General features: G+C 37.7%; 1 protein-coding gene across 1 annotated transcript in view; it reads right to left on the bottom strand.

Annotated features, from left to right (window-relative positions):
* Positions 1 to 478: 478 nt before the first annotated feature.
* The window catches only part of LOC103901692 (probable ATP-dependent RNA helicase DDX10), a 55,430-nt gene continuing 33,941 nt past the window's right edge, over positions 479 to 21,967 (bottom strand). Inside the window, exons 11-13 of the mRNA XM_009282615.1 lie at positions 16,429 to 16,516; positions 9,101 to 9,189; positions 479 to 980 (exon numbers count right to left, since the gene is read on the bottom strand). Coding sequence (XP_009280890.1) covers positions 479 to 980; positions 9,101 to 9,189; positions 16,429 to 16,516 — 679 coding nt within the window. The remainder of the gene's footprint in view (positions 981 to 9,100; positions 9,190 to 16,428; positions 16,517 to 21,967) is intronic.

Genomic DNA, 21,967 nt, shown 5'->3' on the forward strand with positions numbered 1-21,967 from the left:
TAATAGCAAAGGTCCCGTTGAAAGCAAAAATCATGGTTTGAAGGTTACATTATTGTAAAGATCATTTGTTATGATTTGTATCGGGAAGCGGCTCATCGTGTATTGCAATTTGCTTCCCAGTGCCATAAACGGCAGTACAGCATCAAAATTATGACTGAAAGTGGCAGTTATTTTAGAGAGGTACAAGCAAATTAGTAAGTGACAAGAATTAAAATTGTCAAAATTTCCCAGGTATTCAAATCACGTTATTCATAAATTAAAACAACTACAAGGATATTCATTATGCAAATAAAATTACTTTCTGCTAATAATATAAAATTATAAAAGCGTAAGGTCACACCACTTATCTTTTGGGAGCAATTCTGACCTCTGTTATATATATGGACAACACATCTGACTTCAGGTGAGTATTCTGCTAAGAGCAGAATTTTCTCCTTTCTCCTCCTCCTCACTTGGAGTATGTCCAATATAAAAATCATTAAGATTCATAAGCCTTACTATAAAGTGAACTTACCGGTGCTGTATTATCTTTAGATTCCACACCAAAAACATTCCGTCGTTTCACTGTCAGCAAATCAAGATCTTTAGTATCATCATCATCATCATCATCATCTTCAAAGAACTGCATGGAGTCTGGGTTTGGAACCCTGCTTGGTACAGGAACTTCTTTTTCCTCCTCCTCAGATACCTCTTCCAATTCATCCTCAGATTCACCACCCTCCTCAGCACCCTCACTGGAAGCAGAACATTCCTCAGTTTCTTTCCTTCTCTCCTTTTCCTTTATTTTGTTAACAGACACCTTTCCACTGAAATTAGCTCCGCATTTCTCCACTTCTTCCTTGCTTATCGAGGAGAGGGTATTTTTATTTCGCTCTGTCTCCTTCAAGTGATCCTTCCCATCAGCTGTCTCATTCGCACACAGCTGTTTCCGAACCTTTTGAAGAAATCTCACACGAGGTGCCACTGCAAGACCAAGTGATCTAAAGCATGAAATTAAATATAAATTAATCTGAAAGGTAGATACAGAAAATTTGACTAAATTAGAAGCCCTCATTGATGGCTCAAGTGATTAGATTTTAATTATGGTAATTCATATTGATACATTTTGACCAACATATTTACAAAACAATATTTAGCCTACAACAGGACAATCTAGCTTGAAAAATACAAGTGAACATTGGGAGAGGAAGGAAGATGAAATAACTGAGAACTCTCAAGAACAGTTACAAATCCTCCCAGGAAAGAAGGCAAACAAAGAACCTGAAAAGCTGTAGACAAGAGCAAATTATCTATGATTCACAGTAAAATATTGTGGAAGAAACATCAGTGTAATTTGGTATTGAAGATACATAGATGTCATGTCAAGGACTGAGACAGCACTGATGTCTGTGTCCTTCACTGCTAGAAGTGCACCCAAAACGTTATACCCACCATCTCACAGTGATGGAAAGATTAGAAGAACAAACATAGTATGGAAAAATTACTAATTGCAGAAAAAGCTAAGGAAGAGATATTTCTCCCTTAAAGGAAATCTCACCTGCCTGCATCCCTCTACAGCAAGGCTTTACCTTCACGTCATATGTAACTAGCAGTGCCAACAATACTATTATTTTACCCAGTTATTCATGACAATTCAAACATGAAGAGACAAAAGATTAGCCAAAGAGCAAAAATACTGTAGAGCAACAATACTGGAGAGCATTGCATGGGAACAGATACTCTGTCTCCAACAGATCATTTGACTTCAGCAAACTTCGTAATTGCCCACTATTATTACACCTGACCCTGCCAAATCCAAATTCAAAAAAGCAGTATATGTGTCTCTTTCAGAGTTCACAAGCCTTCTCATTAGGTGAATAAAAAAATGTGGGGGGACACTGGTACTGTGCAAGGAACATACGGAGACCACATCTACATTTGAAACACACAATACAGAACTGATAGTTTGTAATACTCGGGGCTTGTACATACACTTAGCAAAGGAGTAGTGTTTAACCAACTAAAATGGCTACACATATACACATGCACACACGCATATAAAAGACCAGTCTCTTTCGATTCAGATTATGCAGTTATACACCACCTCTCCTCTCAACACTGCTCGTTTCAAGTAGACAGCATGATGTCTTCTCTTCACCATACAGCTCTGAATAAAGAAACCTGAGTTATGTCACAGGAGAAAAATCAGATCTGCACTCCCTAGTGGAAATGTCATTATAAACAGTCCACGAAGCATCCAAACGGTACTGCAGAGCAGCAAGAGTGCACTGTAGGCCCTGGAGAGCCTTGAACTGTTAATGGTAGCCAAAGAGACAGAGTAGTCAACAGTAAAGACAAGCTGCGTAAATAACAAACAAACAAATGCCGACACAACCACACCTGTGGTTAAACGGGGCAGTTTTGGTACTGGCCACAGGTTAAAACACTGAAAAGTGGACACACACCCAAAAAGCAGCTCACACTGTTAGGATGAGGAACAAGTTTTTCAATAAATAAGCCTTAATTTTAATGTAAAGTTAATTTTGTTTAAGTATTTCTGGTAACCCAATACTGTTCTTCTACAAGCAACTAACAGCAATAGTAAAACAAATAAGAGTTTTATGGAAAAAAAAAAATCAAAGTAAGTTTTTATCCAATGTATTTTGCACATTTACTGATAGTGCACTGCTGAGAGGATAACACAACACATTTGGGAACTGAAATTGGAGCAACCAGCAATCTTAAACTTGTTTCAGTGTTTGACAGCTAACACTAATTACCTTTGCAATGAAACTATGTGTTAAAGTTTGGCCTATGGAATAACTGAAACAAAAAAAAACCCAAACAAAGCAGATGTAATGCTTCACTGCAACAGCTGGATGAGATTCAGACCTGGAATTGGGCCTTAACACCAGGCACAGTAAAACACATATAAAGAGATTGCTGCAACATCAACAAATGTGCAATCTCTTCGGCAAGGGGATCAAAGTAGCAAAAAAAATCCTTTGCAAGAGAAAGACATTTTTGCTTTTCCAGGTATCACAACATTATTCTACATAAAGTATTGCTGTCAACTGTTGACAAAGTACTGCAAGTAGTAGTACTGTACAGCAACTACGCAATCTGTGTTCATTTCTCTTTCTCAGACAGACACAATGTACACAGGGTTGCAAACTCCGATTTTATCACAGATTCTCTTCTATGTCTCCAGAGCTAATATCAAAGATCAGGATCATGGCTGCAAAGAAAAGTTTGACAAGGTGAAGAAACTACTCTCTCCACAGGAAAAGTTAAAAAAGTCAAAAAGAGCAGCCCATAATGTGGAGGAGACTTCAACACAGCTTTTCTCATTCAAATATGAAATCCCACCTGCCAGACTGCTGTGCTGCATTGATGTCTTACTTTAATAATTGCATAAAATTTATTATCAGTTAGTGTTGGCCAATTTTTCTACATTACTTAGCAATCCTACCAAAAAAGACCAGTGCTATCAGAATTCAAATGACATCTGAACTAAAAGAATACAGCCCTTAGACTTGGGGGAGAGGGAAGGTGTTATGGTCGAATTTGGTAAGAAAGTAATAGTAGATAAGCTTAAACAAAGTTGTGTACAAACAATCCCCAAACACTTTTAATTACATAACTTCTCAAAGAAATGTCAGCATTTTGGCTCATTACTGCCTCTTTTCTATAGTATATTCCAAACGGAGAACAATTTGGGACAAACACATTCTACTACTCCTAAAAGTTTCCTCATATTGTAAGATTCAAGTTTCTTTAGAATTTATTTCTTAATCATTTGCCAACTCTAGAGTTCAGTCATACTAAAAAAACTGAATATATGAACCAGCTTTTCTTTCCATCAACTAGAAAGGTCAATGTTAGTTTTCATTAATTCATTAGATGCCACCCAGAACACAATCCTAGTCCGACTGACATTACAGCTCTTCTTTGATTTTAGTGCTAGCATTCATGCACTCTTCCTGAGTAAGAAATGTGTAATGTTCTCATAAAGACAGACAAAAAGCAGGTATTTAGTGAGATTTCATAAATTCTAACACAGAACACTAAAAACATGCTAACACCACACTGTAGTCCTCAGATTATGGTAGCCTTAAAATGGCAACACAAATTCAGCTGACAAACCAAAAAACAATCCTGTTTCATATTTTGGTGTGAAATGCAATGACTTCCCTGGAGTAAGCTCTTATAGAAAGACATTTTAAATCAGCTTCTAAAAGCAATATTGAAACCAATGGATTGTTTTGCTACTATAAATGAAAGTACAGCTGACAGTTCTATTCGTCAACAGAAACTGAGGTGGCCAGACATCATCATTCCCTAATGCTGATCAGGGAATACACAGAAGTAACTGAACAAAACACCTACAATGCTCAGGTACCTCCTTCAATTCAAAGCAAGTTGACAATGATATAAGTTGAAATGAAGTAAGCCAAAAGAGTAAAACTCCAAAGAAAGAACACTGTATGGCTTTAAGAAGAATACCACTTTTGTTTGCTACTGAATAAGGAAAATCAAACATTAGTAAACATTTTAAAAAAATTAATTCAAATGAATGGTGTATCAAACTTAAAATACTGCCTTTTCTCAGGTTTGTTAATTACGCTTATATAAAGATCTTGAGTATGTTTACATTAACACATGTAATGTCTGTCTTTAAAAAGACAGACTCTTAGACACTCAGAGCAAAATCTGTCCCTGCACAAAACAAATTAAAACAGGAAATTTAAGACCAGTACAATCTTTCAATTTTTAAGTGTCACAAGAGTTCCTAATCTGCACCTAGAAGATTTCCAGTCCTTTTTGAAATATGAGCCAGTTGTAAAGAATCCGAGGTCACTTCTGCAGAACTGCTGCACAATTTTACAAAAGTTAGTGCTTCATTCTAATATTAAGTTACTACATTTACTAAATATAAGACATATTCCATTAGTGAACTTCTTCAGAATTATTTGAACACATAAAAACACCGCACAGTGATTTCTTTTACTGTAGAACAGGTTAGACAAAAATTTAAAATAGCCTGGAAAAGGTTAAATACTCCCAGAAGCTATTTCAAGAGAAGAAATGTGTATTACTTTCCTTGCAATATATGTTACATCTACATTTAACATTTAAAGTGTTTTCACAAGACAGGATGAGCAACCATTTGAAAACAGGAGAAATTAAATCAACTGAAGTGACACAAATCTGAATTAACAGGCTTTCCAGATGGTCTGATTAATAACCAAAACGAACAGAGAAATTGCTTTTGCTGTGTTATTTATTTGACAAACCAGCTTTAGCCCTCTACATTAAGGAGCTCAAATGCATGGTACTCCACTAATAAGGAGGGCCAAGCTAATCAAGAGTTTATGGGTCAGGATCAAAGAGAAGGCCAACAAAGAGGATGTCATGGTTGGAATCCAAACACTTGGAACACCGAGATGTAGCCTTCTTTCCAAAAGTAAAAGAAGCCTCCACCTTGCAGTTGCAGGCCCTGGTGCTGTTCGTACCTGAGCCACACCTGACACCTGCTCAAAGGGCAACACAGCAGAGCACAAGTAACAGAGATTTCCAGAGCGCATTAAAGACCATTTCTCCAAGTTAACTGGATTAGCCAACTCTGAGAGACACTCCACTGGAACTGCTACTCATGCATATGCAAGTACATTTATTTCTAAGGTGGGTGAAGGTCAATAGCAGGCTTGGCTGCACAATGAGAAAAGATAGTTCAAGATCCTAGAAGAAACGAGGATGATGACTAAGAGAATGACGACCCTGGACTTAGAGAGGAGACTGCAGCTTGCTCAGAGATCTGTATGGCAGGATCAGAAAGCTCAGAAGCTTGCAGAAGTAGTTACAGAAAGCTCAGAAAGGGATGGATGGATCTCCAGGTGGTTGAGGGGGAGTTGCATGAGAAATGCCCAAACTCTACAGATTATTGGAAGGAATATTGAGGTCCACATGAGTAATACCATATGAGGCCAAGATTAACTAGGTAACGGCATGAGAAATACTAAGTCTGGTTACAGGTGTATGAAGACTGGAAACAACTGGGGAAAAAGTAATTAGGGGCAGGCTTATTTGTTGGAAGGAGACTGGGGTCTAGAAAAGGAAATACAAGGGCAGCGAGAAGGAAGGCCAAGAACCAGCAAAGGGATGACGAGTTGGGCAAAGCCTGTGATGGGTGCTGTCTGGGGGATGTGCTGAGCAGCCCTGCACTTGCTCATGGCAGCCAGAGCAAGACAACAAACCAAACCCTCTGCCCTGACCATGCAGTAAGGGTCAGGCCTACATCTACAGCCAGGGGGACGGGACTGGGGTGACAGTGCAGTGGGTGCTTTCCCTGGTCAGTGAGAGGACAGACAGATGTGGGCAGATGGATCATGTATCCTGGTATTGCCCATTTCAGACCTGACAGCACCTGCAGCTACCTACTGCTTTGTAACACTGATCTGTAAGCAATATTTGCAAAACTAGCTGGGTACTAAGTTGTGTGTATCAGGCATTTTCCAAATAACTTGGCTTCAACCTGTTTTATTTATTCTCTATGTACCAACACAGGGATAAACAGAGAAAAATATGCTGCATTCCTCCTGGAAGACATGACAAAAATCACAGAGGAAATTACCTTTCCTGGCAGCCCTTTTGAGCTGTGACTAACCTGTCCATCCAGCACACTCGCCTGTTAAAGAGACTGCACAATGACTCCAATCAGTCTCCAGCCCTGGAGGCTGATATATATGTTAGCATTTAACAAAATAAAGTGCCTGAGAAGTAAAATATTTCGAATCCTTGCCTCCTATCCAGGAGGCCAGACTAATTATCCCTTTCCACCCTGTTGTTTGTTTACTTTTTCTTATGTTTTCAAAGCTGTCTTTTGCAATGAAAAGACAAATTTATCTTTTATGCAAGCATCGAGGTTCTCCTTCCCCAAACTTAAAGGCTGCCTATGTTAACACAAGGCCTGTTCAAGTCTTCCTCCAACAAATTATTCTTGATAGCAATTTGTAATGAGAGGACACTGGAGAGAATACTAATGTACCATAGCTTAAAGGTGATCAATCTCTAGAATACATATGTGTATATGTGTACAGAAATGCAAACACACAACATATTGTTTTCTGTATATGTCTATATATAAGCATTTTATATAAATATATAAAAACAAAAAAAGACTACTGCATTTCTGCACACTTAATCAAGAGAGCTTAGGAGATTCTCAGTGCACCGACATGCCAGGCAAGAAAGCAAGGGAGATGGCGGGCAACAGCCTGACAGACTGAAATGCAAACCTGACAGGGGCATTAAGCAGCCTGTTTTCTCTGCAGGATTTTTAGAAGAGTAACATCTATCAAGCTAGCAGTAAATCTCCACAGAAAGGCTGAAATACTTTTCAGAGAATACACACAGAAGGTAAAGGGAAGAAAGGATTCTCATTCCAGGTTTTGCCATGAGTTTGTGTGCAGAACGTAAACCAAGGTTGCTTCTGAACGCAGAATTCAAACGTACCAGACTTTGAGGGCCTTTCAGATAAATTAAGCTGACTGATCCACTGTATCAGTGGATATAAACCAAATTGAAAGCCAGAGGAGTGCAGGGTGTATTTAGGTAGACTAGCAGTCTGGAGAGCGGGGAAGAAGAGTGCTAACAAACTGTTCATTTAGAGCAGAATCTCCAAATTATCTCCCAGATTTATTATCTTCTGACTTTTTGATTACGCTTCCATATATTTCAGTCTTGACTAAACCTCTCCTACTCTCTCCAAACAACTGTCTGGTTTCTTCCATTTTAATACAGGAATGACTGACTAGTAACTTTGCGAAGTTGGGATTAGAATTGACTTTGATGAAGGACTAAATCCTGGCACAGAGGCCTGAGAAGAACAGAACTGCAGACTACTCTGTCGACATCAATATCAGATACTAGATGACACACCATTCTGAAATCCAGAAAGAGGCACTGGGATGCTAAAAATTCAGCATTACCACCATCTGTCAGTTGGTTTCTTAACACACTGGTTAAATTTGTGTGGTCATCCCCCTTACTCTTAATCTTCTGCCACTACCCCTTACATTCAGCATAGTTAAGACCTACCATAAGGTTTTAAAGATGCTGACAAATCACACAGGTGAAGGGGCAGGCAATGCATGTAGTGAAATTTTTCAAGTTTTTGCTAGTTCTCCTTTTTAAAAATTTCTCAGTCCATAAAGTAAGAAAGCATCTTTTATAATAGGCTTATGTACCTTAAAAAACATAATCATGTTAATTGCAGCACAGCACAGGAAGACCAGGTGTTCTACAGTCTAGTAATTTGTCACATTTTAGTTCATTATGCCATGTGCTGAGAAGTTTGAAGACTTAAGTCTTCTCTGTATGAAATTCCAGAGCCATAAAATTAATTTACCATGCATCTTTGAGCACCTTCCTGCTCCCTTCTGACTACCCTATGTCCCGTGAGATTATTCAAAAACTTCACACCTTAAAACAATCTCAGATGATTGTCATCTGTAAAGTCAACCTGTCAAAATTAATTTCCCTCTCATACAAAATGTAGAATGGTTCACACATATGTACAAACATAGACGTAGTAAAATAGATGCTATTGAGTCCAGTGCAGATGGTTCATCTTTACCAAGCCCACTGAATCTTCTGAAAAGTAATTTATGTCCAAGGAGCAACATCCCAATCACACTCAAAATGAGACTGCAATAGATAATTTTTAGATACTCCAATTTCTTTTTAAATAATACACTTTATAGGTTGGCATTTAGCTATGAGGCTGAAGGGCGAATCTGAAAAAAACCCAAACACACCCACAACCCTATTATTCTCTATCCTTTTACTTCACAAGTCTTGTCTTCTATTGTATATAGCAAATGTACCTTCTGCTGTAAGAGTTATTTCCCTCTGTAGAGATATATTGTTTTTACACATAATTGCTATTTAGAATGTCTTTGAAAATATGCAAAAGCACAGCATAAATATGAATCTATAAACACATTATAAGACTGTCCAATTCCGTGTGTTAAGAGAGTCGAAACAGCTATTGAAAGCTATCATACACTGCAAAACTTCTCAATATACAGTTTTCACTTTCCAAGACAATCATACTTACAGGGCATATTCTGCTAGAGGCAATTTGAAAACATCAAATACTTCCTTATTCTTCATTAAGTAAACTGAACGCAAGTAGGATACAAAACACTGAAAGAGAAATAAAAGTATTTAACAAAAAAAGAAATCATTCAATTACCAACCCATGAAACTAACATTATACTGTTGCTCTAAACACAAAATAGAATTCCACTATTAAGTGGCCTAACATCGATTTCAGGCTGAAATTCTTTTACCCAATACCCATCAGCCAAAATTTATCAGTACTACAGAAGTGATGCGACTTCAAGTATTCAAATATTTTATTAAATGCACATTAATTGGCTGAATTTCCCAATGGTATGTCATGTTATTTTCACTAGAAAGAAAATATGGCAAATTAGTCAGAACGAAACATCACTGATTCATTTTTTTTTTTCTCCCAGCTTTTCTGAATGTTGTTATGCTATTCTGACATCTGAATTATGTGGAAGCAAGAACAGAATGTGTTGCTATCAATCTGAGGTGTCCTGACAATCTTAGCCACTAAAAGTGATTCAACTCAATGTAGCTGCCTTTCACTGTGGCCTAGGATAATTCATACTACCTTGCATTTGCCATCAGTTCATCACATACACACAGTCAATGAATGCAACTCAGCTGACCAACATAAATTCACTATAAAACATTTACTAAGACCAGTCCAAGGTTGAAGTTTCAATTAATCCCAGACTTTCACCAAGAAAACTGGAAGCAATGCATAACAATAACTTAATCTTGTGTTGTATTTTCCCTCCATCCTTCCCAAAAGGAAAGATTCTTCTCATGTTTCTTTTACATAGTCTACCTCTACCTATCATCATCAGCATAAATCCTGGAATATCTTAAGTATCAGAAAAGATCCTTGGATTTCCGTTGTTTGTAACCTAATCTCTAACATGTGCCAAAACTCCTACCATGAGGCTTAAACCAGCAAACACTAGTAACAATAGCAAATTAAGTTCATAGGGTTATATTCAAGCATACTACAATCACACCCTTGTTCTGCTAGGTACAGGCACCTGTTGGAGAAAATTATTGTATTAATAATTCATGTGGAATTTAAAAAAAAAAAAAAAAAAATCTATTTCTTGTTAACCTGAGATAGAGGAGGAAAAGACCCAACAGTTAGGAGCATTGATCTCTTACGGGGATTCTTTAAATGCTTATAAGAGAAAAAACATTTCCAAAGGTGAAAAGAAAGATGAGACAGTAAATTAAACAATGTCATGAAGTCATACTTTTCCCCTTGGCAAACTGAAATAAAAACTATTAATTGTAAGATATGTAGAGCTAAGAGATATACTTTGCAAGCTGCCCAATGCCTCGTTACAGAAGTAAATTTTCATTTGCTTATTCTTCCAAATGCTAAGTTTTTGGGTAAAGTTTCCTGTCCAGATTATGTCTTTCAATTAATTTTAGCAGTGGAAGGTGCTAGCACAATCCTTTCAGCTGCTACCAAGAATGAGATGTGGAATAACACACTTGTTTGCTCACATTAAATTATTAATCATTTTACGAAGATAACTAGAACCTTTAGGAAAAGGCTTCAAATTTGACAGATCTCAATCTATTGCTGTCTAGCAAGCAATGACAAAAAATAGGTGATAGAGCCTCTTCTTTCTCTGTAGTGACAGATGGAAAAAAGCAGGTTAAACAAGAAGTATCTTTTCTGTGAATCTGAGAGTTGCAGATCTGAAGATCTACATGAGTCACTACATGCCACGGTAGAAATCTCATTCTGCCTTTTGGATAGCCATCCACTTACTTTACTAGTATTTCTTTGGTACACATGGTCTAGAAATTACTAAGTGATAGATAAGGGGGAGAAAGAACACACCTTTTGCACATGTATCAAGCCCTACAATAACTAAGAATGAACCACCAAACAAATGCCCCGTTGTCGTGGTTTAACCTCAGTCGGCAACTGAGCACCACACAGCCGCTCGCTCACTCCCCCCACACCTCGGTGGGATGGGGGAGAGAATTGGAAGAGCACAAGTGAGAAAAACTCGTGGGTTGAGATAAAAACAGTTTAATAATTGAAATAAAATGATAATAATAATAATATGATAATAATAATAATAATAATACACAAAGCAAGTGATGCACAGTGCAATTGCTCACCACCCGCCGACCGATGCCCAGCCAGTCCCCGAGCAGCGGCCCCCCCGGCCAGCTTTCCCCAGTTTATGTACTGAGCATGACGCCACGTGGTATGGAATGTCCCTTGGGCCAGTTTGGCTGTGCCCCCTCCCAGCTTCTTGTGCACCTCCAGCCTTCTCAGCTGGTAGAGCATGGAAAACTAAAAAGTCCTTGACTAGTGTAAGCACTACCTAGCAACAACTAAAACATCAGTGCTTTATCAACTTTGTTCTCATCCTAAATCCAAAACACAGCACTGTACCAGCTACTAGGAAGGAAATTAACTCTATCCCTGCCGAAACCAGGACACCCGTGTTCTAACTCACGTTTATCAGCTATCAACAGGGTTCAGCCCGCTGAGACTCAACACAATTTTTCTAGTTTGTCATGGACTGTATGCAGAATAGTATTGCTCTATGTTCACAGAAATGGGCATCTAATTAAGGTAAGAGGCTTCAAAGATCATTCAATAGTAATATAATAATGATTAAAGTCTTCAGCTGACCTCATTCTCTATTATTTTAGGCATTGTGAACACTTCCAGCAAAAGATATTCCCTACTCCAAAAGGTTACACCCAAACTAGAAAAGTTAGATGCAGCATAAAAGAGTTGTTCTACTTTACAAGAAAAGAAATGAAGTACAGAAAGAGCAAATGACTTCCTTGATTTTGATTTGATTTTAGTACCTTCACTTCAACCTCCTTCTAAAATATTGTCATCTCTCTTGAATTTTATTCAATTCTCCTAAGACTTGGTCACTCTGCGCACACACACTGGACAGCTGAGGGAGAACAAGTTTAGTCAGTGTGAACTTTTTTCCTCCTCTTCTATCAATTGCTGTTGTCCACTGCTATTTTTGCTGCTTTGATATCACTTTTAAGGGTTTTTTAAAATAACTGAACATTACAAAAATATTATTATATGAATTAATTTATACCATTATGGAAAATGTTAATGTTGGGCATCAGAAACATATTATAGCTCTATTGCAATAGTAGCTAAAGGCCCCCAAAACCACCTGAGACTACTGTACAAATACTAAAATACATAAGGCAACAAGTACTATGCTCTACTAATTAGCTACATTTAAATGTTGATTTATTGATGTATTTGTTGGATAATTGTTTTACATATTAAAACACACACAATTCAATGCATGTGCTGTTTTGACAGAATTCTAAGTAACAGAGCATGACTGGAATCTCAGGCTGTAACCCCCTGCACGTCCCTCTGGGTGCGATGAAGAATTTAATGGACAGACATCACTTCAGTGTCCCAGTACCCCCTACAAAGTAACATTAAAAAAGAATGTGTTTTTCTTGCTAGTTTGAAACTGTTTTTCAGAACTGAATGAATTGACATATTAAATATTAACATTACAAGAAATGCCAAAAGGCAGCATCAGTCCACAAGAGGAACTGCAAAGGTTTCAAAGGACCCCCAATCTGATTCACCCTCTCTCTTCCCAAGCAACAGCAGAGGAACAAATGAAGCTATCAAATGAACCATGAAGTTTGTTGAAGCAATTAGTAATCAAGAATTTTCTTGGTTCTTTTTTCCTTTTTTTTTTTCTTAAACAAAGTAAAAGCATCTTGAAGTAAACCAACAAGTTTAGAGGACGCAATCACTTAGACCTCACGCCTTCAACACAGTAAACTACATCCTACTTGAACTTATGTGCATAGCTATGCTGTTTCACTGCTATCTGATGCATTCAGGTAGGGAATTAATTTCTTACAAATGTCAGGAATTTGGCAGCTTGCAACAGACAGGTTAGACAGCACAAGGCCATGCCTTTGAGAAATCCAGCATTCCAGATAAGGATCCAAGGTCAGGATTTCATTTGCGTTTTTATTGTTTTATTCACATTGATAGGTAAGACTACTGGGGCACATTTGCATACTATGTCTGAACAGTCATACTTAAATCTTATTAAGGAGGGACACTTCTATGATAAACCGCTTGTCCATACTTCAAGATTTTCAAAAACTGAATGTATATACAGTTTGTCTGCAAGATGACACTGCACTGCTACACATAAATGAAAAATTGCAACAAAAATGGCTTGAAAGGGTAATTAAATTGCAATTAAAAAAATGCAAAATTAATTTTTTATCTGTAACATTGACAGACAGTCCATGTTTGATTTTATTCTTGCACTATTTTGAAACTTTATCATTATTTTCTTTCACCCAATTCAGGATGATCTCTCTCTGCCTTTTAAGAGATCTTAAAAAGCCAAAGCCAGAAACAGAGAGGTTTGTTAGTATTTTCATTCCAAGTAAGATGACACTGGCTTCCTCCTACTCTCATCCTCCCCCAACCAGCTGCTCTGTCACTTCTGATACAATTTGTTGTAACTGCAACTTCCTGAGCTGTTGCAGATGACCGTAGTATGTCACCAGTACATGTGGCCTGTGCAATGTCAGGATGAAGCTTATGCTGACATTGTACATGCTACAAGTAATACTTTGTGCACTACAAAAACCTGGGATACCTGAACACCAAAAATAGTTTTAAAAGTAGTCCCTTGAACATTGCCTTAGACATTTTATTCACAAAGCTCCCACTGACTTCCTCAGGCACTTTGATTTACGACTCCTTGTTTAGGAAAGTAAGAATGACATTCCTCTGATCCAGTGTCTTTACTGCAGGCATCCAAGCTAGGTCACGTCACGCAGGCTACCTTTGCAGTGCAAAGAAACCACCATTCATCCATCCCAAAGGGTTTTTAAAGTATCCATGTCAGGACGCATCCTAAAGCACCTATTCCTCTCTGTCAGCTATAAATGAAAGCTCAGGCAGACTAGCTCACATAGGACATCTAAAGTGAGGTGAGATGAACCTCACCTTAAGAGTTTTAAATATTGCAACTTGCCTCATTTTACATCCAAGTTCAGCAGAAAGGCTACAACTCTTAGCCTATCTTTAAGCATTCATGATCCCCTTTCCATTTTACCCTATCACTCAGGTTTACCAGAATACCTTCAGGTGTCATAAATGCCCATGCTAGCTCAGACAAATAAAAAGTTATTTACACTAATCCAGAATTTCTGCAATCTTTTCCTTGGGTAGAACTTGCGTTTCTCAGGCTTTGGCATTTATGGATTTCTGATCATTTGGCCTTTGGTAGTGCTCTTTAAATTTGACCTATACGTAGAACAAAAAAGAAAATCTTTCAGGTCACTTTTTCTTCTAATCATCTTGTTTCCCTGCATCTTACTCAACTTGAACTCCTGATTTTGCATAGTTTGGAAGACACTTGGTACAACTACAGAATTCATAGCTCATGGTATCCACACTGTTTAAAAACAAACCAACCAACCTCAGAAAACTAACACGTTGCAGTGCTTCAATAACACAAGTAGTAAGCTCTATCCCAAAAAGTTCACAACCTAAAGATAGTATAAAACCAGGGAAAGGTCAGCCAACGTGTCTAGTGATGGCAAGAAGAGCCAGCATGATGCCCAGAAATGTTTCACAGGCCATCTTCCATGGGAAGTATCTTTTACAACTAGCTCATTCTAGTCCAGGAACCTACCTAGTTATTTTAAGTTTTCCTACTTTCCCCCAAACCTGCTAAAATCTTGGTGAAATTCACATACTGTTCATGGAGTCTCCCAACATTAATCAGCACAGCAAAGAAATCCCATTCATAGTCCCAATTCACACACTTCTCCATCTTACCTGGAAGAGCTATTCTAGCTATTTTGCTTCTCATTTAAATCCAAATGTAAGTTAAAATGCTTTGTTCAATGCATTGGATTTTACCACTGAGAAAGGACAAACTGTCATATATATTCAGGAGATACAACAATAAAAATTGATTAAGAAAGTGAGCATGTGAGGCCTACATGGTTTCATATTTTTAACTTTTTAAGCACAAGGAATGAGATCTGCTACTTTTCAGTAACCTTGTTTGATTATTTCAAAATGTTCTATAACAGCTCCCCAGGAAAAGTCCTCTCAGGAGGAACTACCAATTTACCTATCCACTTCAATCAGAAGGGTACACAGTCCTATTCTCCATCATGCTACCAAGGATACATGATGAAAAAAAGATAGATTTATACCGATATAACAGCTTTATGCTTTACAGAATCGCAGAATAGCTGACATTGAAAGGAACCTCCAGAGATCAGCTAGTCCAAATCCCTGCTGAAAGCAAGGTCAGCTAGAGCAGGCTGCTCAGGAATGCACCCACTTTTTAATATCCAACAACGGAGACCGCACAGCATCTCTGTGCAACCTGTTCTAGTGTTCAACCACCCTCACAATAAAAGGTTTTTTCTTGGGTTAAATTGGAGGGTTTTGTATATAAATTTGTGCCCATTGCCTCCTCTCCTGTCACTGAGCACCAGTCAGAAAACTCTGGCTCCGTCTAATTTATACTTCTCTCCTAATACAGGAGATACTCCAAGTGCTCAATCATCTTTGCGGTTCTTCATTGGTCTTGCCTCCAGTATGTCCATGTCTGTCTTGTACTGGAAGCCCAGAATCAAGCTTTGCGCTCCAGATGTGTCTCACCAGGGCTGAGTAGAGGGGAAGGGAAGGATCCTGCCAGCAACACTGTGCCTAATGCCGCCCAGACTGTGGTTGGCCTTGTTTGCTGCAAAGGCACATTGTTGGCTCATGTTCAGCCTGCTGTCCACTAGGACAACCTGTTGCCCCAGGTCCTTTTCTGCAAAGTTGCTTTCCAGACATTTGGTCCCAGCCTGTACTGGTGTATGGGGTTACTCCTCCCCAGGTACAGGATGCAAACAGCTGGGGAAGACCCAAACAAAACAGTAAAAACCCTCAAACAGCTGAGAAGCAGTGACTACTAAATAAAAAATTCCTTTCCTACTCAAGATTCTAAAATAAATATGTCCCCACCTATGCCTTAACTTTGGCACAACAGCAGTAGGTCAGATGGCTCTTCAGGCATTAGGGTCGTGAGCCTGTGTTGAGAATCAACTCACACAGGCTATACAGGCATACTTACCACCAACTGCTAATAACACGATTATTGTTTCTGCTGATGCCATGTTTTAAAGCTTAAAAATCAGAACAATTTAGCAGTTCCAGACACTGCTGCTAAGGCACATATGAGCAGGTCAGTTATTCCAACAGCAGTTCTATTCAACTAGCATGCCTCGAGAACTATAGTGCAGCAGATTACTTACCCTTTGAGCTTTGTCTTTTAACTCCTGATCTTGAGCTAAGAAAGCTTGCATCCTCTTTTGAATGTCTGTAAGTTTTTCAGGATTAATTCTAATTAAAAAAAAAAAGTTAGCTTTAATTATTAGAACATGCAAAAATAAGCACCTATTAAGTTCTCAAGAGTATCTTCACTACTTCTGCATTGCTTTCATATGCATAAAGCTATTACCACTCTAAACGAGCTTAGAATGGAACCGTATTAAGGATGAAGCATACACTCCTCAAACGAATAAAACAGAAAAGACAAATGGGAGCTCAGACTTTTTATCCAGAGACAGTTTTCAATGAATGTGATGAAACTTCTTCCAAAGCAAAGCCAAAAATCAGCAGTAAAGAACTTCTTGAACTTAAAAAAATACTGAGAAAAAAATACAGAAGCAGCATAATGAATTATAGTACTACTTTATACTGAGATAGCAGTCTTCATAAGGAAATTCTCAGCGTTTCTGAAAGCTTAAATAAGATCCATTGTCCTGGGAATACTGAAATTTAAGTACTTCTTTCTTAGAGCCAGATGAGCAAAAATAAAGGACATTGAGATTAAACAGATTTAAGAGCTTCTCAAAATACTGATGAGGTGAATAAAGAACAGTGACTGTACTATAGAAAATGCCATTAAACCTAGTAGGAAGTTATGCAAGTCCTCTCCCAGACTCTGGATTTTTACACTTATTCCAGTGATACCTATACTATTCCAGGTTTATTTGCCCAGATCTTTTCTTATCTACTTCTGGTTTTGATCTGCTACTGCCACCCAAGTGTATCATACAACCTACCAAACACAGTAGGAGGGTACCCCTCAAGTAGAGGTCAAAAGAGATGCACAACTACCAGATTTCTTACTCTGGTTCATGCTGCAGTGTGCCATGTCATCCCATACAGTACAACAAAACATAGCCTTTGCTGCAGGAAGTCAAGAAAAAAAAAAAAGAATCAAAATCATGCTTCTTCACAAAGCATTAAGTCAGTCTAGAAAACATGACTGATTAAAAAACATTTTATAGCCATTTTTTTGTAATGTAAGCCATTATGATCATCTATTATTCTCACTAAATATGAATGCAGCAATTAAGCAAAGGGTTGGAGGGTATTACCAAAGAATACCTTAATTTATAAAGACATCAAGCTTTATTCCCTCACCATTTCAATTTCTTATCTCTGTCAGATACAGCCAGTGGAAGACTGTAGTGCACCCAAGAGCTGTTTAGCTACAGTTCTAGTGAAAGATCAAAAATCTGAGTTCCGGTTTCAAGCCACCATATAATTTGCTCTGAAAGTGTAAAGACATAAGAGAGAAAAGAAGAGGCATGAAAAATTCAGTGGGGGACAAGCTGACCAACAAGTCTTTGAAATGCAATGCAGGACGGAATGCACACAAGATACCAAAGATAGAAAAAGTAAATAGAGAGAAGGCTCTTCTCGATTTTATTCCATAAAACAAGATTGAGAAGGTGACAATGAAAATATCTATGATCCTAACAAAGGAAAAACGGTAGGATAGCAAAATAAAAGCAGTGGCTTGTTTAATACCAAATGGTATTAGAAGGTACAAACACAAAGTATACTACTGCACTGCAGAGGAAATACAGGAGGAAGAGTAAAAAGGCTAGCTAGATGAAATCAACATGTTTACAGAGACCTGAAACTCAAGAAGAAAGCTTAAAGTAGAACTGAAGACAAGTATAAAACCAGCACAAATTCACTGGGATAAAGTAATACAAGCACAAAATGAGATACAAAAAGTAAAGAAGGGATAGCATGAATAACCAAAAAAAAAAAAAAAAAAAAAAAAATTTAACATGAACACCAGTAGTAAGACAGCCCAACAGTGTTGTATTGCTGTTAAGTTATGGGAAAGCTATTAAGAGACAACCTCAAGGCACTTAAATTAGCCAGTGTCTTTTTTCCCTTGTCTTCACTCAAGGTGGCAGCTGCGGTCAGACAGCTAACAACAGCTACAGCATAGTCCAAGCTCACACCAGAATCACAAATCACAGGGTAACAGGTACTTAGATAAATCAGCAAAAGAAATTTGCTCCATAGCAACTAGAGAGAAAGTCAGAGCACTTTGAGTCACAGTTGTATCTATTCTTGAGAAGACATCTGAGAGATAAAAATCTATGAGACAGGGCAGGTAAACATAGTGCTCATCTTCAAAGGGGACAAAAAAAAGAGAAGTTAAACGATTTAACTTTTTTCTTGATACCGAAAAAACAATTTGTAAGCACCAACATAGCTTAGTCAGACTAATCAGTTTGATTATCCTTCATAGCAGCTTTAGCAGGCTTTAAGAATGGGAAAGAAACAGCAGATGCCATATCTTGATGTCAGCAAAGCATCTGGCAGTTGCACATTCTCATAAGCTAGGGAAATATGGTCTACATGAAATCTTTAAGTAAATGCAAAACTGGCCTTGGAGCTGAACTCAAAGAGTAGTTGGGATTGACTCACTGCGAAACTCAGAATGCATACCAAGTTCCAGTTCTCACCTGGGCCCACTATTACTCATTATTTTCTATAACAACTTGATTATTGTAGGAATGTGATTCACTATTTACAGGAGACAATACATCATTGGGGCTCCAAGCTTAATGGGCAATAATCTTAGACAAGATGTAACAACACTTTGTTGACTGCATATAAATTTTAGTTTAAGCAATTTGGTTGAAATTTGCAAGAAAAGGGTTTGAAAAAGACAGAAAACACAAGATGCTTTACAGTTAAAAGCAAGCCAAGATACTGTGGTGTAAATCTAAGCAATGTCAACCAAGAATACGGTGCCCCAAGCACATTTTGAGGTTATGTGTTTGTTAATGAATGAGTAAATTTGCAACACTGAATATTAAAAAAAAGAGTCATAATACTGGATTCTCTCCTCTCCAACGCTGTCTCATGACAACCGCCCACTGTTGTCTTCGTCTCATGCTGGGATTCCAAAAATAAGAAAGCTGGTCATTGTTAAATTGGATTTTGGTTTTAATGAGTTTGCATGTTTTTTCTTTCTGAACAAATAAAACTTTTTACAATAATTATATATATGTGACTATTTGGAGAGACAAATCTAAAATCTAAACACTTAAATGAATTATCTTAATTTATAAGCTTGCCTAATCAGCTAAGAACCAGTGAGCTAGAACCACCTATGCAAAAACTAGAAGGGGATTTTATGACATTGTCTGTCATTTTAACTAGGCTGTTTCTTTCTTTTCTTACTCTGCGAGTACAAATCTTGCATTTAAGGAGCAGTATAACTTTTTGAAACTGTTGTTTTGCCTAGCAGTTGCATAAATGGCCACACTTGACTGTGCCATGATATAAATACGAACTCAGCTTGCTTGGTCTTATAAACTGATCAGACAGCACTCTCCAAATTTCCTGGTTGATACGCCTCGGCTTTCCACTCATTTCCCCTGTTTTTAAGACCAGGATACAAGCACTGCTTTAACTAGATACTCTCTCTTCCCCATCCTCTCCAAAGCGAAATTTAAACAAAAAAAGCTCAACAACCACCAAAAAGACCATGCTGCCATGATGTAGCAAAAGTTTCCATATTCCACCCAGCTTCCAAGCAGCAGCAGGTTTTGCTCCGTGCCCTCAGCCTGGACTGTGGCTCCCTATGGTTACACTGGACAACCTGCAAGGTTGGAGAGAGGAGGAAGAGCTGGGACCTAAGGAAGGCTGCTCAGAGTTGCCAGCCTCACATCAGCAGATCACGTACAGGTGCATAACCACGCCGGTTAGTGAGACAAACGGACTGTCCTACAGTAATAATGGTAATTGGGAGGCAGCAAGTTTTAACAGATTGCCTAGTATTAATATTACTGTCGTAGAATACATATCCAAGTATTCTCCACTGTCAGAAAAAAAGGTGGTTTGTTGTTGTTATTGTTTCTTCAAGAACAACATTTTTGTCATAATATTAAAGCAAGCAGTATTACATCGTGGGTATCTACATACTTGCACTTCCTTTGGTAAAATTTTCTAGACACAAAATTTGTTACAATAACCCCTTAGGAAGCAGGTCTTACCTTGTTACTCAACAAAATGGGATGCAATGAAGTAGTCTCAAGGTATTATCAAAAATAATTTCAGTTTACAGTTTGTATCTAAAACTTTGAAGTTATAGACTCCTTATAAATATGTACATAATATTTAATACTTTCAGAGTAGCTTTTTGCCATATTTGGATGCTCTAAAATACAGTATTTATTATTGCATATTTTGCATTTTCTCTTGCTCTGTTTGAACAATGAAAAAGAGATGTATTGTTAAAAGCACTACCTCTAAATTGGCAGCTTGTGCTGATTAGAAAGGTATGGTATACTAACAGACTTTACAGGGAGCTTAGATCTGAAATTGAAAATTAGGAAAACAGCCTAAACCCTAGCCTTTTGAACTGGTACTCAGGAAAAGAGAAAAGTTATTCCCCTTTCTCCTCTGAAATGATGGACCTGTTTTAAAAACTCTGTCTAAATGAAATAAAGAAGTGTTTAGAGCTGTTTGTAGGTCAGAAAATACAAACCAAGGAAAGTAACAGAAAACTGGTTCTTGCAGTCTCTATGCAAGGTAACAGGTTAACAAGAACAGCAAAACAAACACTTTAATTGACAGTGATGTTTTAGAAACAAAAAGCTTTCAGAATGAATTGCAGAAGTTTGAAGAGTTAAAGTCTGTTGGCAGTGAGCAATGCTCATTACCTTCTAACTCACAAGTTAAATCAATTCTTGAGAATCTATAATTAGGTGAATATACACAAACAGCACCAGAAGACTTCAACAGAAGACCTGGAACGTGATTCATGGGTTGATGGAACTTCTTCAACAATTTATCAATTGACAAAACACACCAGGGCTGTATTAATTGGGAAACTGGGTAGAAGTAAATGACCTAAGAAAAGTTGTAGTTAAAAACTTTTAGGATGAAACTGGTGTACAATCCACAAGTAATTACAAGAATTTTTTTTTAAGGATTTTTAATTAGCATCTTAGAGGTACGATGCTAAACCATTTAAGCCTTAACCACACCAGGTAGACAATTCGAAGTTAAAGCATTCCCCTTCATTACGATGTCACAAATACTAATAAAGTATGTTTTGCAGATTGAAAACCTGGATCTCAGGGCAGGCTGTTAAAATATATTACCAACCAAAAGCCCTGAATTTACTTAAAATGATTCCAGTTAAGAATGTTACTTCAATGTATTTATTATACATATGCCCTAGTGGCTTGGTAAAAGAATGTATTTTTGGGGTGGTGTTTAAAAAAAAAAAGCAGACTTTTCCATTGATGCAACATCAGATTAGCAAGAATGTGTTAAGAGATGCAGCCATGGATGCCTCCCCAGAGACACATCTAACTTGGATTATAAATAGAAGACACATTTATTAGGGGGGAAATGAAGTACTTGCCTTATTAAAATTGAACTGTTATTCTGGTACAAAAATACCGATTTGGATTTGCATGAATAAATACAGGCTAAAGAGGCTTTTTTACCATGTTCCAT

This window comes from Aptenodytes forsteri, unplaced genomic scaffold (assembly GCF_000699145.1).
Source record: "Aptenodytes forsteri isolate BGI_AS27 unplaced genomic scaffold, ASM69914v1 Scaffold294, whole genome shotgun sequence".
NCBI classification, from domain to species: domain Eukaryota; kingdom Metazoa; phylum Chordata; class Aves; order Sphenisciformes; family Spheniscidae; genus Aptenodytes; species Aptenodytes forsteri.